Genomic DNA, 14,269 nt, shown 5'->3' on the forward strand with positions numbered 1-14,269 from the left:
ATATTTATTATAACTGTTGTTATAGTTATAACTGTTGTTATATTTATAACTGTTGTTATATTTATTATAACTGTTGTTATATTTATTATAACTGTTGTTATAGTTATAACTGTTGTTATATTTATTATAACTGTTGTTATATTTATAACTGTTGTTATATTTATTATAACTGTTGTTATATTTATTATAACTGGTTATATTTATTATAACTGTTATATTTATTATAACTGTTTTTGTTTGTTATAACTGTTGTTATGTTTATTACAACAGTTGTTATATTTATTATAACTGTTGTTATGTTTATTATAACTGTTGTTACGTTTATTACAACTGTTGTTATGTTTATTATAACTGTTGTATTTATTATAACTGTTGTTATATTTATTATTACTGTTGTTATATTTATAACTGTTGTTATATTTATTATAACTGTTGTTATGTTTATTACAACTGTTGTTACATTTATTATTACTGTTGTTATATTTATTACAACTGTTGTTACATTTATTATTACTGTTGTTATATTTATTACAACTGTTGTTACATTTATTATAACTGTTGTTATAGTTATAACTGTTGTTATATTTATTATAACTGTTGTTATATTTATTATAACTGTTATATTTATTATAACTGTTGTTATATTTATTATAACTGTTATATTTATTATAACTGTTGTTAGAGCAGAAAAACTTTGGACTGCAGTCGCCTATAGTGCACATGTGCAGCTTCACACTTGGAGCATTTTACACCTTCGTGGGGGGTTCCCCTGAAAACCTCCACTCTGAGACCTGGATTCAGAAACCTTCAGTTTCAGAGAGGACGAGGATGTTGTCTGTAAATGCACGTCCAAACAGTTCACGTTGATTAAATGGAGCCTCAGACTGGCTGCCCTGGATGTCATTCAAGTGACAAATTTCATAGATGGATTATAGACTGACTCTTTTTTTTTTGCCATGCGATCTACCCATATTTGCGATCAACCAGTAGATTGAGATCGACGTATGGGCACGCCGTCATAGAATATATGATCTCTGGTCTCGAGTTAAAGTGTAGTGGACGTTGAGTGTGCTCTAATATTTGAGTTGTATAAATAGGATTCCAAGTTGAGGACTTGCCTTGCATAAAGGTAACCAAAACCTATTTAAAAAAGAAAGAATAAAAAAAGACACCATACAAGTTCATATACCTGGAAGCACCGTCAAAGTAGCAGTGTGATAGGAGATCCCAATAGAATTACCCGCCAAGCATGTATACTCCCCAGCATCCTCAAATGTTACATTGGGCAAGTAGAGAACTTCTATCTCCTTATCTGTGGTGTTAACACCTGCAGTCTGGAAGGGGAGGAGAAAAGAAGGAGGAGGAAAGAAAGGGAGAGTGAAAAAGGAAGAAAGTGAAGTTTGAAACAGATGGAGAGAAAAACAGAAAAAAATGAGACCCACAGCACCAGAAGGAAATTATAGAAGCTGGATAGTGTCCATCGTTGAGGTCCCATCTAGAGAAAACAACACGAGAAGTGAGGAAGGGAAGAAGACAGAACCCGGTGTACCATGTAAACACGAGAAAATAAAACACCAAACAACAACCCAGAATGTACCCATCACCCACAGAACCAGCTTATAGAAATCAGTCCAATCTAAAACACTGAACTGAAAACACACACAATAAAAAAACAACAACAGGAGGCATGGAGAGCACTGCAACACCTTCTCTGCAACAAAACCTTCTAGCTGCGACTAAATCTCATCTAGTTCTGTAGGTCCAAACAGTGCTTCCATGGCGGCACCAATCCCAAAGTGGTGGGGGTGGGGCAGCTGAAGAACAAGGGGAGAGAGAGAGAACGTCCACGAGCCCAAGGACCACCAAGAGACCACCAGAGAGCAGCAGGGAAATCACACTGGAAACAAGGGATGGAGGTGGGTCGGGTCTCAGGGTTTACCTGGGATGACCGTGAGCCAGCCCGACTGGTTGACATTGCCTAAATAATTGGAGACTTGACAGATATACTCCCCAGCATCTTCCTCAGTCACATTGGTGAGGGTGAGGATCTCCACATCTGAGCTGTTAATGCCTGAACGCTGCAATCCACACACACACACACAAAGATCAGACAAATGAGCAGAAACAATCGAGGCTTAGATGCTTCGGGACATCACGATCACAGCCAAGAGCCAGAAGGGAAAAGACCTGTCTACTCAAAAAAAGAGGGAAGACATTTGGTTTGGAGCTTTTGGAAAACAAGGGGACTACACGCACAAGAACCAAGGACAAAAATGGGAATGGAGCGTCCTTAATTAAGAAAAGCAAAAGGAAAGTCATTTACCTTCAGCACTCTGACGTAAGGGTGTCCGTCGGGGCCTAACCGGCTGCCGTTCCGAGTGATGTGTTTCAGCCACTGGATGTGAGGCTGCGCGTCGCTGTAGACCTTACAGTCGAAGCGAGCGTCCTCTCCAACGCGTACGGTGGTGTTGGCAGGGAGACCAGCCTGGAGAATGGGCCGGTGCGGAGACCGTTCTGTCCAAAAGGGACAAAAATGCACGTTTATCAGATTGGTTCAAGATAGATAAATACAAATTCAGATAAACTAGCTGGTACCCTCACAGCTCATACCTTTCATTTCTTGTCAAAAGTGGTTTGGTTAAAAACAACTGTCTAATACAGAGATATGCCAAAATAGTCCAGACAGACCATTACAGAGAGAACTATTCTTTGCATCATAGTCATGTTCCAAACCAAGTGACCTTAATTAGTATCCCAGGTGTCTTCGAGCCTTCCATCATCTATTCAGTCAAAGTAAAGGGAACAAATATCCACTTGGGGTTTGGTTGTGTTCACCCACTGAACATGAAGCAGAGAAAGCCAAGGTAAGGGCTGTCTGAGTAGCTCAGGAAGACAAATATACACCACAAGCTCATCTTCAAGCAGCTTCAAGGCCCTCTGACCTCAGTTGACAATACTGTTAAAAAGTACAAGTATGTTGTCTACATATGTTTCCATACGATGACAAAATTAGTTCTCTGCATTTAACCCACCACACCTGAGATACAACCAGGTGGAGCAGTGGGCAGCTATGTAAGCGCCCGGGGAGATGTTAGGGATTGGGTGTCATGCTCAGGGACACCACGGCATGTGGGCATGGCGGGAAGTCGAACCACGATTTTCTGGTCCCAAGTCGGCTGCCCTACCTCTACACCATCTCGGCCCCTAAGCCAAAGTAAAATTACTTAAAAGTAGTAAGTAGAAGTAGCAGCCCCTAAGTGGAAGGGTCATAGAATTGCAGCCAAACTTCCAGGACGTGGACACAAAAAGAAATGCAACCCCAGGTTCACAAACTGGATTGTGCAAGTAGTAGACAAAAGACAACTAATCACATCTGAATCGTAATGGGCTCCATGGAAGAAGACCAAGGAGAGCTCCACCACTGTAAGAAAAACACAAAAAAGCCTGAGAAGAATTCACCAAAATCCTTACTGACATGATCCAAAGGTTTTGACATGAGACCAAACTGGAACGTTCTGGCTCCTTCACACCAGTTGTGTTTTTCTTGGTTACTGCCTAAGGCATATGCGTCAAACTGAAGGCCCAGGGGGTCAAAAGTGGCCCCCGTTGACATCTTATCTGGCCCTCAAGATGATATGTGAAACGTAAAATACGTTATCTCTTGAATTGTTTTCAGTAATCTTTGATTATGATGTTGAAAGCACAACAGAGAACATCAAATGAGACCAATCAAACTCTTGTTGAGGAACCTGTGACCAAGAAAAGATGCTGCGTATCTGATTTGAGTTCATGTAGTTTCTGAAATTGGCCCTTAGTTTGAAAAGGGTTTTAATTTTGGCCCCGTTTGTAAGTGAGTTTGACACTTCTGGCCTAAGGGTACCAACTCTGGTGAAGCAACACTTAGGTAAAACGAGGAGTTCGTATATATTATTTTTTCTAAAGAAAAGAATGAAAGCACCTTTGTAGCGCCCTCACATCTCCAGTTATCTGCGTTTTATTTTTAAAATATTTTTTATAAATAAATATTTATCCAAACAGAGCGAGACATGCGGAACAATGCCTTCTTTCAAACACTAACCAGCATTCACTAATACACAGGGGCAGGCCCCACAGCACAACAAACCACTCTGACATCATTCAGTGCCTCCCCAAAACAAAGCCTTAAGATGTGCACAGTCACTTTATGTGCATGTGCATTCTGGATTAAGGGTTAGTTGGAAGTGATAATCAGTGGGTTGGGTTGTTGGATTAAAGGTTTAAAAACTTTAACTACAAAATGTAATAAAGCAAAACCCTCAAGATAAAGACGAGAAGACGTGTTCCACATCCTTCAGCCTCGCTGTTTTTCTCTTTCAACTTTTCCGACGTCTACCAAAACATCAGAAGTGCACCACCCTCCCTCCCATTCTCCTTCCTGCACTTTCCCAGGGTTCTCCTTGTTTACTGTTGGCCGTTATTCGCCCCTCTACCCTTTTAATTCACAAGCCACCCTCTCGAACATTCCCCAGTTTGAGAGGGCGAGGACGTCCTCTCGTTGTCCTCATTCTCTTTGTACCAACGCTTGTTTCTACAACCGGACAAAAAGGGGAAAACGTTTTGTTTTAGGGTTACGACTAATACTTAGTTAGGGTCTAAACGACATATCGTCAATCAAAAGTGCCTACAAACACAGCTAAGACTAAACGTATGATTGCTTTAGCAGTTTGTTGTCGGTTGTCTTTGGCCACCAAACGAGAACTTTAGGAAGAAAAGGCGTTCAGAACGATAAAGAAATCGATTCGTCCATTTTGCGTCTTACGGCAGCAAAAACAGTTTGAAACTGAATCTGTGTCATAATCGTAGCCTCGGAGTTGTAGGCGTTTTGGTCGAGCTTTGAAACTAACAGGCGCGATGTCGCCCTCAGAGTGTGTTCTGCGGAGGACTCTCAGCGACTACCACAGCTAACAGTATTGTTCACCTTTGCCTTTCGGCGTGGATAAAGTCGGGGAAGCAGTGATTGGACGGCAGCGGTTTCAGGATGGTGGGCATTAAGAGAAGCATCTCATGACGTCTGAAGCCAGACGCAGTTTGGACCCAAAGATCAAGGACGAATAAAGTCCCAGGAAAAAAACTCAGCGTGGCGCCGGAACCACGAGGCTTCCCACACAACACGGACCAGTTCTGGCTCCTCCTTTGTCTGAGCTTCAGCTTGTAAGTGTCCCACTGAGGCCCGTTCTCTGAGCAGCATGCCAGAAATGTCTGGTCATTGGTGAAAAATCACAAGAGGAGCCCTTTCTGTCTGTCCCCCCCCCTCCCCCGTCGACTCTGGGGGACCTGAAATGGGTTTATTGCTCAGCAATAAAATCCAACAAAAACTGAAGGAGGAAAAAAACGCAGCTTAAGAAGAACTTTAGCTGAGTAGGTAGGCTTCGGCTGGTGGAGGGGTTTATGTGTTGGGGGGATACGTGGGAGTCAAAGTATTTTTGTCTTTTTGAGTGGAGCATTTCAGCTACCAACAGACCAAATTTTAGCTCATAATCTGTCGGGTTGACTGAGTTATAGGTATTTTTGCGTTGGCTAAATTTAACTCTGGCAGCCATCTTGAATCAGTTTGACTTCCAAAGCTAACGAGTTGTAGATGAACACCCAATGCTTACTGTCTAAGTTTCATTAAAATCCATCGAGTGGTTCAAGGTATTTTTGTTAAAAGACAGACAACTGAACAGAGAGACGGGCAGAAACGTCAACTGCACTGTGGAGGCAGGCGATCATTCCATCAAGACGGTGGTGACGGTCGTTAAAAAACTGGTTAAAAACACTGGACACGGGCTGAAAACACTGATGTGATGACTCGGACCGCAGCAGCTTCGTGTCTGTTCCGGTTATTCGAGGTTCACTGACCAGCATTTAAAAGAATGGCTGCATCAGATAAACTTTGATGTGTGCTGATAGTCTGTAAAGTGGGTCAGCGAGTCCAAAGGGAGAGCAGGTCCAAATCATCTAAAGAGCAAAGTTAGCGTACGCTCAGGCAAACACACATTGATCTACTATCTTTATCCACCAGCCCCCATGTTGTGCCCCACCCCTCACCCCCGGCCATCGATTCTGCAAATTGAGCAGAAAAACACTTGTTTCTTTCTGCGCTCCAAAGGTCACAAAGAGAGGTTGACCGAGACGGGCCTGAACTCGACGTGATACTGCTGAGGACAGCGTTTTGTTTGCTGAAGCCACCGGTGCCAAATGATCATCCTGAGCCAACTGAAGGCCGAACACGACAGACTAAAAATAAGCATTTCTGCGCAACTTTTTTTGGTATCGTAAAATTTGACAAGAGAATTTATGACGAAACTTAGAATTGCAAAATAACTTTTGTAATGTACAAACTGTATAAGTGGTGCAAACGGAACCGAGATCAGAACGAATGTTTGAGCTACTGTCACGGCATGGTCACCATGGCAACGGCACAGGCGTGTCCGTCACTCGTTAATGAGAGGCAGACAAAAACGTAGACTAAAATGTAAGCCTCAAACAAACTGGAGCTGTGTTCAAACTACGGTATTCATCGACTCTTGAAAATTCCTGAACTCTGAGCGGCAGGCTGCTCTGATTGTGCCATTTTGTGTTTCTACATGAGTTTTGTTTTCGAGGTTTGACATGTCAAGCTTCCTGTGACCTGTTTAACCTTTAAATGGTGGCGCTGTAGAGCTCCTAAGAAAGCTGGGTCTTTTTATGCGTTTCGCCCAAATCCCTTTGATCTCCGAAATGTTTTTCCCTCAGTTTTTTGGCTATTTTTAAATTTTTCTCTACATCGTGACATGCAATGTACCGGAAAACAACTTCTCACCCTATCTCAGTGATCAGTTATCAGGAGAGACTCGGAGTAGAACCGCTGCTCCTCCACATCGAGAGGAGCCAGTATGAGGTGGTTCGGGCATCTGGTAAGGATGCTCCATGGGCGCCTCCCTAAGGAGGTGCTTCGGGCATGCCGGAGGAGACCCTGGAGAGACTACGTATCTGGGAACGCTTTGGAGTCCTCCCAGAAGAGTTGGAAGAGGTGGCTGTGGAAAGAGATGTGTGGACCTCCCTGCTCAAGCTGCTGCCCCCGAGACTCAACTTGAGAACAAGCGGAGGATGGATGGATGGATGGATGGATGGATGGATGGACGGATGGATGTACCACTACCAAATGTCAAAGCACACTAGTCCTAATCTATCTGCAGGTTTTGGCGTCTTTGATAAGATTTGTAAGTGTATAGAAACTTAATTTTTGTTGTTGTTTTTTTAGCCTGTTGGAAGTAGACAACAATAAACTACAAGGAAGGATCAAACCACGACTCTGGCTAAGAAAAATCCCAAGCTAACGTGGTAGCACGCCTCCGTCCAGGTGCAACTCCCAAGTACTTTCAAACTGAGTGAAATATTAAAACATAAAACAATGAAAGTGGCACTGAAACTGTTGACATGTTCATCTTTAGCCTTTGTGAACTTGGCAGCGGTCCTTGCCGTCCACCTGCATCCAGAGAACACCTGGGCAATCAAACACCATCCTCACTGTGGGAACTCTTCCTCCTCGACGCTGCCCCTCATTCCTCCAGCTCTTTTTCCCCTCATAGATTAACAAACTCTACGTGCGCCGTGAGTCTGAGAGTGCACTGTGTGAAAAGTACTGACCCACTACATCCAGCGTGTAGGTGTGGTTGATGGATCCGAACTTGTTCTCCACGATGCAGGTGTAGTTCCCCTTGTCTGACGGCACCGCGCTCTCCATGATCAAGGTCCAGTGCTGGGGCCGCACCTGGTTTCAAAACATCGTGTTGACATAAGCGGCCGTAATGTAATTTAAAAGAAGAACATGACAGAGTGGGTTTGGTGGAAGGTGTGAAAGATGAGCGATAAAGACCGGCTGAATCCACTGGCATGACTGCGCAAAGTTTAAAACTTTTCTTTTTGATCCCAAAGCATGGGTACGTTACTGATTCTCACTTGTGTCAGGAGTTTTAAAGTAAAGAAAGATCTGACATATTGCCTGATTCTTCTGTCACTCACAGCCATTGTCTTTAGAAAGCCCCACCCTTGCACCTAAGCAGTTCTTCATAACTCGCAGGAGTTTCACCCGTGTGTGGAATTCACAGGTGTGAGCCAACAATGAGGCCTCCACCTGCAGACTGAAGCGACGGTAACCACTGCTTGCACGGGCCTACGTTTCACACAAAAGGTCCAGCCAGAGGGCTGGGCTCAGGTATGCATTTGTGCACAAGTTGTTGCCACAATGTAGCTGACAGGATGGTGGCATCACTCCAGCGGCAGTTTAAAAAAAAAATCTAAGCTGTAAAGAGTCAAGAGAGCCGAACCACAACCTGTATAAACCACAGATGCAGACTGCATCCACTCTGTTGCATGAGCGGCTTCGGATGTTATCAGCCCATTAAATGGCCGTTATTAGTTGTTATCATCCCCATATGTAGCGGTGAGACTGTCCCACCTACCTCCTAGTAGGTTTAAAGGTACGTTATTATCGCTGATAATAGGCAGCGTCGCACGGGGGTAAACCAAGAAGTGTCTCTTTTTTTTTCAGCTTGTGTAACCCTTTTTCCTAAACGTAAGCTTACACGTGACCCAGAGGACTAACCCTAAACTTAACCCCCTTACCCTTGTGCCTAAACCTAACCAAGACCCTAAACCTAACCAAGACCCTTTACTCTAAACCTAACCACGTGAAGCTGTTACGAGCGTTAACAAAGCTAAAAATAAAGCCTATTATCATCGCTAACAACGTACCCTTAAACCCACTAGGAGGTACAGGAGGGGCAGTCTGACCGCTACATATGGGGATGATAACAACTAATAACGGCCATTTAATGGCTGATAACATTCGAAGCGGGTGGTTGCATCACCGTCTCCTTGAGACTGAACCCCATGCCTATAGTTCCGTAAAGGAAGTTTCTCTGGCGTGAAACATAAATCTGTCGTTCCGTGTTCGATTACTCCGTGGCTTTCTCAACGACCCGGACGTGTGACACAAACAACTGAATTTTGGAATTGAAATTGAATTATAGAAATGAAAATGAAAGTAGTCAAACCGAATTTTCAATCCAACGAAATACATTTTCAAAGCAAATAAATCCAGTTTCAATTTAGTGAAATTCATTTTCAAACCAGTGGATTTAGTTTCAAATTACGCCAAAACAGATTCAGTCTGAACAACTCAAATTCAGTTTCTGATGGCACAAGTTTCTGCCCATAGTTGTGCTCCTGAGCGTTCCCCGTCAGTTATTAACCAGGTCCCTTTGGCCCGTTCTGCACTACTGGAGCTTTTTTTTGTCAAGTCATTTCAGAACTTTCAGCTTAAACTGGTATTGCCTGATTTAAAAAAACAAAACACATGCTGAAAAAGTAACATAACAGCCAAATGGAAGGTATTCCAAAGATGACTGTCATGACAGGAAATCACATTCTGTTCTTTAAACATAGGTGTAGAAAACACAACTGTTTTACACCAGATGCCTTTCCTGACACAATCTGGGCTCGAACCTGCAGCCTCAGGGTTATGCCACTAAGCTACCCCGCCCCCATACATATAGAAATAACGTATTAAGTTCTGACCAAAGCCAAAAAGGCCCGTTCTCCCTGATAGAGTTACGCCAACGGTCTGAACTCATTTCAACCTGTTTTCTCTATACACGACTGTCTGAGAGCATTTAACCCTCAAGTCCCAGTCTTGTGTTTCTAATTGATGGGGGTAAAGAACCCTTTCAAGTTACAGTGGGGGGGTTCTGCAAAGTATCTTGATGAGAGGAGGAGCACGGATGAGCAATTCCAATTTCACACCAGAAGCCCTGCCTTCGTTTCCTCTGTCTCCTCCCGTCTCTCCAGCGAAGGGTGGAAAAGAGGTGAAAGGACGAGGTGGAAGGAGGAGGGGGGTACCCCCCTTCACCTTCCAAAGATACAAAACAGCTAAAAGTGCTGCTGAACAGAAAGCAGAGAGTTGGTGTTTGAGGTTTGATGTATTACTGTTTCTTGTACCTTGTATCCTCCCATGCGGTCCTCCTGGCGGAAAGGCCTGCCGTTTTTGAGCCAGCGCAGCGTGGGCCTGGGGTTGCATCCTGCAGCGCAGCGGAACTTCACCGTGTTGGCCGCTGGCACCGCATGCAGCCTCTTCTCCATCTTAGCTGGCAACGTCCAGTACGGAGGGCCTGGCAACCAGATGAAAAGTGCCGTTCAGTCATTTCCCGATAGACGCACAAAGCAAACGCCATTCCTTGGCGACACATCTGAGCCACGGTCTGCGCGAGTTCCACACGATCGCAGCTAAACAAAAACACTTTTCCTGTGGGCTCTGCAGGGTGCTTCAGAGGAGGAGTGAACATGGGCCCTAAAGGGCTGGGCGTTGCCAAGAGGGTAACTAGACCATCACATTCATTTTTATCTCTTTCCACTTAGCAGCTTTTTTCCTGCCTCTACGTCCTACAATTAGCACGGCTGCCCGGTGAAGGATGAGGCACGTTCACCCCTGGATAATCGTCACGCGCCATCAGAAGAAAATGGGATCGGATCAGAGTTTTGGCTTTCTTAAAGTTACTTCAGCAAAGTATGAACCAAAACATCAAAATGATTATTCTGAACTGTATTAAACTGTATTCTGATGCATGCTCAATAATCCAGGTAGAAAAATCCAACAAAGTTAAGTCAGGTCCTCTGGACGGCTTCAAAATAAAATAAAAAACTTGTTGAAACGTTTTGTCTTTAATCCAAAAGACTTCTTCAGTCTGAGGAGCTGCAACAAACTCAGTCTTATAAATAGCACCTTCTCATAATGGATCAACCAGTTTGCTAATAACAGCCGTAACTAGTTGTTCACATTAAAAAACATTTGTAGGCTCAATCATCCAGGTAGATAACAAAAAATGGTTAAATCATGTCATCTGGACCAGTTTCTTTAAGGGAGAAATGTTTTATCTTCCATCCAGAGGACTTCATCAGCCTGCGGCCTGCCAACCAGATCTGTCCCACAAGTAGCCTTCACGCTGTGTTTCAAGCCAACCTCCTGCTGGAAGCTCAGAAGCTTTTAACACAAGCAAAATGCCTCATCTGTCCAAAACAATCAAGCATCATGTATAGCAATCAAATGTTTTTAGCCATGTGGCCAACTTGCTACTCACAGAAACAGCCTGAGGTCAAAATGGTTCAGAAAAAAGGTTTGTAGGCTCCATCATCCTGGTAGATAACAAAAAAGGTTGTTGTTAGTTGTTCACATTATAAAGGAGGACCATCAGCCTAACGACAGATCGTTAGTGCCCTGATGGCACTGACAAGAGGCAAGGACTCTGCGGTCTACACTCATCTGAGGTCAGAGGTCACACTTTCAGGGATGAAGATGTTCACATCCTGGACAGAGAAGGACGTTGGTTTGAGAGAGGAGTGAAGGAAGTCATCTTTGTGAAGAGAAACTGTCCATCATTAAACAGGGGCGGAGCCTCTGTGTCCAACTGTCCCCCTCCTACAATGCTGTTATTGCTAGCATCACTCAGCCCTCTGTGAATAGCAAGCGGCCATCAGGGCACTAACACTCAGTCGTTAGGTTGATGGTCCTCCTTTTGCATTTGAACAATTAGTTTCAGCTGTCATCAGCAAACTGGTTGATCCACTATGAGAAGGTGCTGTTTATAAGACTGCGTTTGTTGCAGCTCCTCAGACTGAAGAAGTCCTTTGGATAAAAGACGAAACATTTCAACAAGTTTTAATTTATTAATTTTTTTAATCCGTCCAGAGAACCTGATTTAACTTTGTTGGATATAGTAAATGGTGCATTTTTAAATTTTTACGATTTACTCTCGCTTTCCAGATTTATACGCAACTTGAAAATCAACAGAACCAAAATACTTGGCTGAATCGTCCGAAAACCATGTGGGCGCTCAAATAACGGGACCGACCTACATGAGGGTGTGGAATCAGACAAGTGCAGAATAAGTTCAGGTGGAACTTAGAGAGTAAATCTTAAATGTAAATGCAAAGCAGGGAGGAAAAATGGAGTAAAACAAATAGTAAGAATATATATCGAGGCCGGCGGCACGGAGACACAGCTGGTAGAGCTGTTGCCTCTCAGCGTGAAGGTCGCCGGTTCAAATCCCGGCCCTTTCTGGGTGGGGTTTGCATGTTCTCTCCGTGCATGCGTGGGTTTTCTCCAGGTACTCCGGTTTCCTCTCACAGACTCAAAACATGCATGTTAGGCTGATTAGTAACTCTAAATTGTCCCTAGATGAGAGAGAGAATGGTTGTTTGTCTCGTTTGTCTCTACGTGTCCCTGTGATGGACTGGAGACCTGTCCAGGCACCAGTGACCCAAAAAAAGGAAGAAGCGTGTAAAGATAACGGATGGATGGATATATTGAGCTGAGTAGAGCCGACGCTGTTTTGAAACGTTTCTACTAGAAGTTCGCCGCTTCAACCTGAACCTGATCTGCCGTGAACGTGCACGTTGCATCATAACCGTCACACTTCTCCATCCCAAACGGCTCTCTGGTGGACGTCGTCATCGCTGACCTCTGTTTAGTCCCTTTGGTTGTTTCCGTGGACGGACGAACACTTGTTCCCTGACAGACGTTCACAAGTTTTTCCTACAAAAAAAGGTGCAGATTTATTTTTTTTAACCTCAAGAATTTTAAACTTTTGACGGGTCCTCCTGAGTTCAGGCAAATGTTTGTCCAGATGATTATTAATGCCCAACAGGTGCAGCATCTCTACTAAAATTGGTCGCCTTGCTTGTGTTTTATGCAGCTTATTCCTTCTCCAACTCCTCAGTCAGCTGGATTTTCCTCCAGAACCCCCCCCCCCCCCCCCCAGCAGATGGACGCCGGGCTGGAAGAGACAGTCCGAGTTAAACGACAACCCAAACGGTCCTCGGCCCCGTCACTTCCTCTTTGTTTGGCAGCAGAGGGAATACCTGCAGGTAACGCTGCGAACGCCCCAGGAGAACATTTAATCCAAGTCTATTCCCCCCCCCCAGCTACTATCAGACACCTCCCATCATTATCTGTGACCCGCAGAACCGGACATGTTGCGCATACTTGGGTGGTGAAGTCATTAAACATCCTCCCTTCATAAAAAAAATGAGCGCTCCATCTATAATTAGATACTTTCCCCCTTTTTATCTTCCATTTCATCTGTGATTTGTTCTCCTCTTCCTCAGTTTCCACCTCTCAGTTCACCCCCCCCCATCACCACTTAATCTGTACAGACGGAGACAGATGAGGTGGAGAGGGGCCAATCACGCCCCCTCTCTGCTGAGCGACCTTTGACCCCCAGCTGGCAGCCTGCTCCGAGCATCAGGTCTGGACTTGAAAGGTGAGCAGCGCTGTTCCCATGCTCTCTGTCCAAAAGGGGCGGGGCCTAAAATAAACTATGCAGATGAAGCCAAACTCCTGGTGGCCCACCCCAAAGCCTCGTGCATCCGGATCAACACCCCCCCACCCCCACTTACTCACGGCTGTTTATCGTCAGCTGGCCCGGGGTGAGCTGAGGTTATCTCACTCCAGCGCTGAGTCAAGATGTTTTTTTTTCTCTCCCTCCAAATTCCTCCAGGAAGTGAGATCCGTCACTGTCCCGGGGTTGAACATTACTGTTGATTAATTCCCTCATGTTCACCGTCTCGTACGCTGAACTCTGAAAGACGCCTTGCTGGAAAAAAAGTCATTGGCTTACAAGACTTTTTTTTTTTAAAGAAAATAAAATCCTCCATGTTTTTACGCCAGATTTAGACAAGACAGGAAGTGAATAAAATTACTTTAGTTTCAAAATAAATCAGGGTACGGCAGTAAGAGTTAATCAGCGGACATATTTAGCCCAGTACTGACTTTAAATGTTAATAATTATAATGAAGAAGACTAACCTTTGTGTGTTTTTTTTAATCTAAGATATATTCTAGCTTATGAATAACTGAAAACAGAATGAGACGAGGTGCAAATAATCTGAGCGAGTTTTCAGAAACAGGAAATTTATGACAGAAACCTCGGAGCAGAACTCCACGTGGAGATTCTACGCCTCCCTGGATGACAGCAACAGTCGCTGGCATCGAATAAAAGCCCCCCCCCCCCCCCCCCCCCCACCCCCCCAGCAGCAGGTTCGGGACTTTACTGCGTTTCTTTATCGGCCCAACTCAGCGTGGAGCTCCACGGCCGCTCCACCGTCTCCATTCTCGTTCCTGTCCACGCCTACATGTCCTCGCAGTCCTCGGCCCAGAGCCAAGTCTCAACGCCATGCAGGGAGAGCTGCTGGTTCTGATCCAACAACCCCCC

General features: G+C 44.4%; 1 protein-coding gene across 2 annotated transcripts in view; it reads right to left on the bottom strand.

The window, feature by feature from the left end:
* fgfr2 (fibroblast growth factor receptor 2) overlaps positions 1 to 14,269 on the bottom strand; it is a gene marked incomplete at its 5' end in the record, with an annotated part of 51,846 nt that overhangs the window by 34,290 nt on the left and 3,287 nt on the right. The window contains 4 exon segments of one of the 2 annotated variants that reach the window (XM_037678003.1): positions 1,190 to 1,334; positions 2,324 to 2,514; positions 7,651 to 7,774; positions 10,003 to 10,172. In XM_037678003.1, the coding sequence (XP_037533931.1) occupies positions 1,190 to 1,334; positions 2,324 to 2,514; positions 7,651 to 7,774; positions 10,003 to 10,172 (630 nt within the window). 2 annotated transcript variants of the gene reach the window in all.

This window comes from Nematolebias whitei, chromosome 1 (genome assembly GCF_014905685.2).
Source record: "Nematolebias whitei isolate Nwh7 chromosome 1, NemWhi1, whole genome shotgun sequence".
Classification (NCBI taxonomy): Eukaryota; Metazoa; Chordata; class Actinopteri; order Cyprinodontiformes; family Rivulidae; genus Nematolebias; species Nematolebias whitei.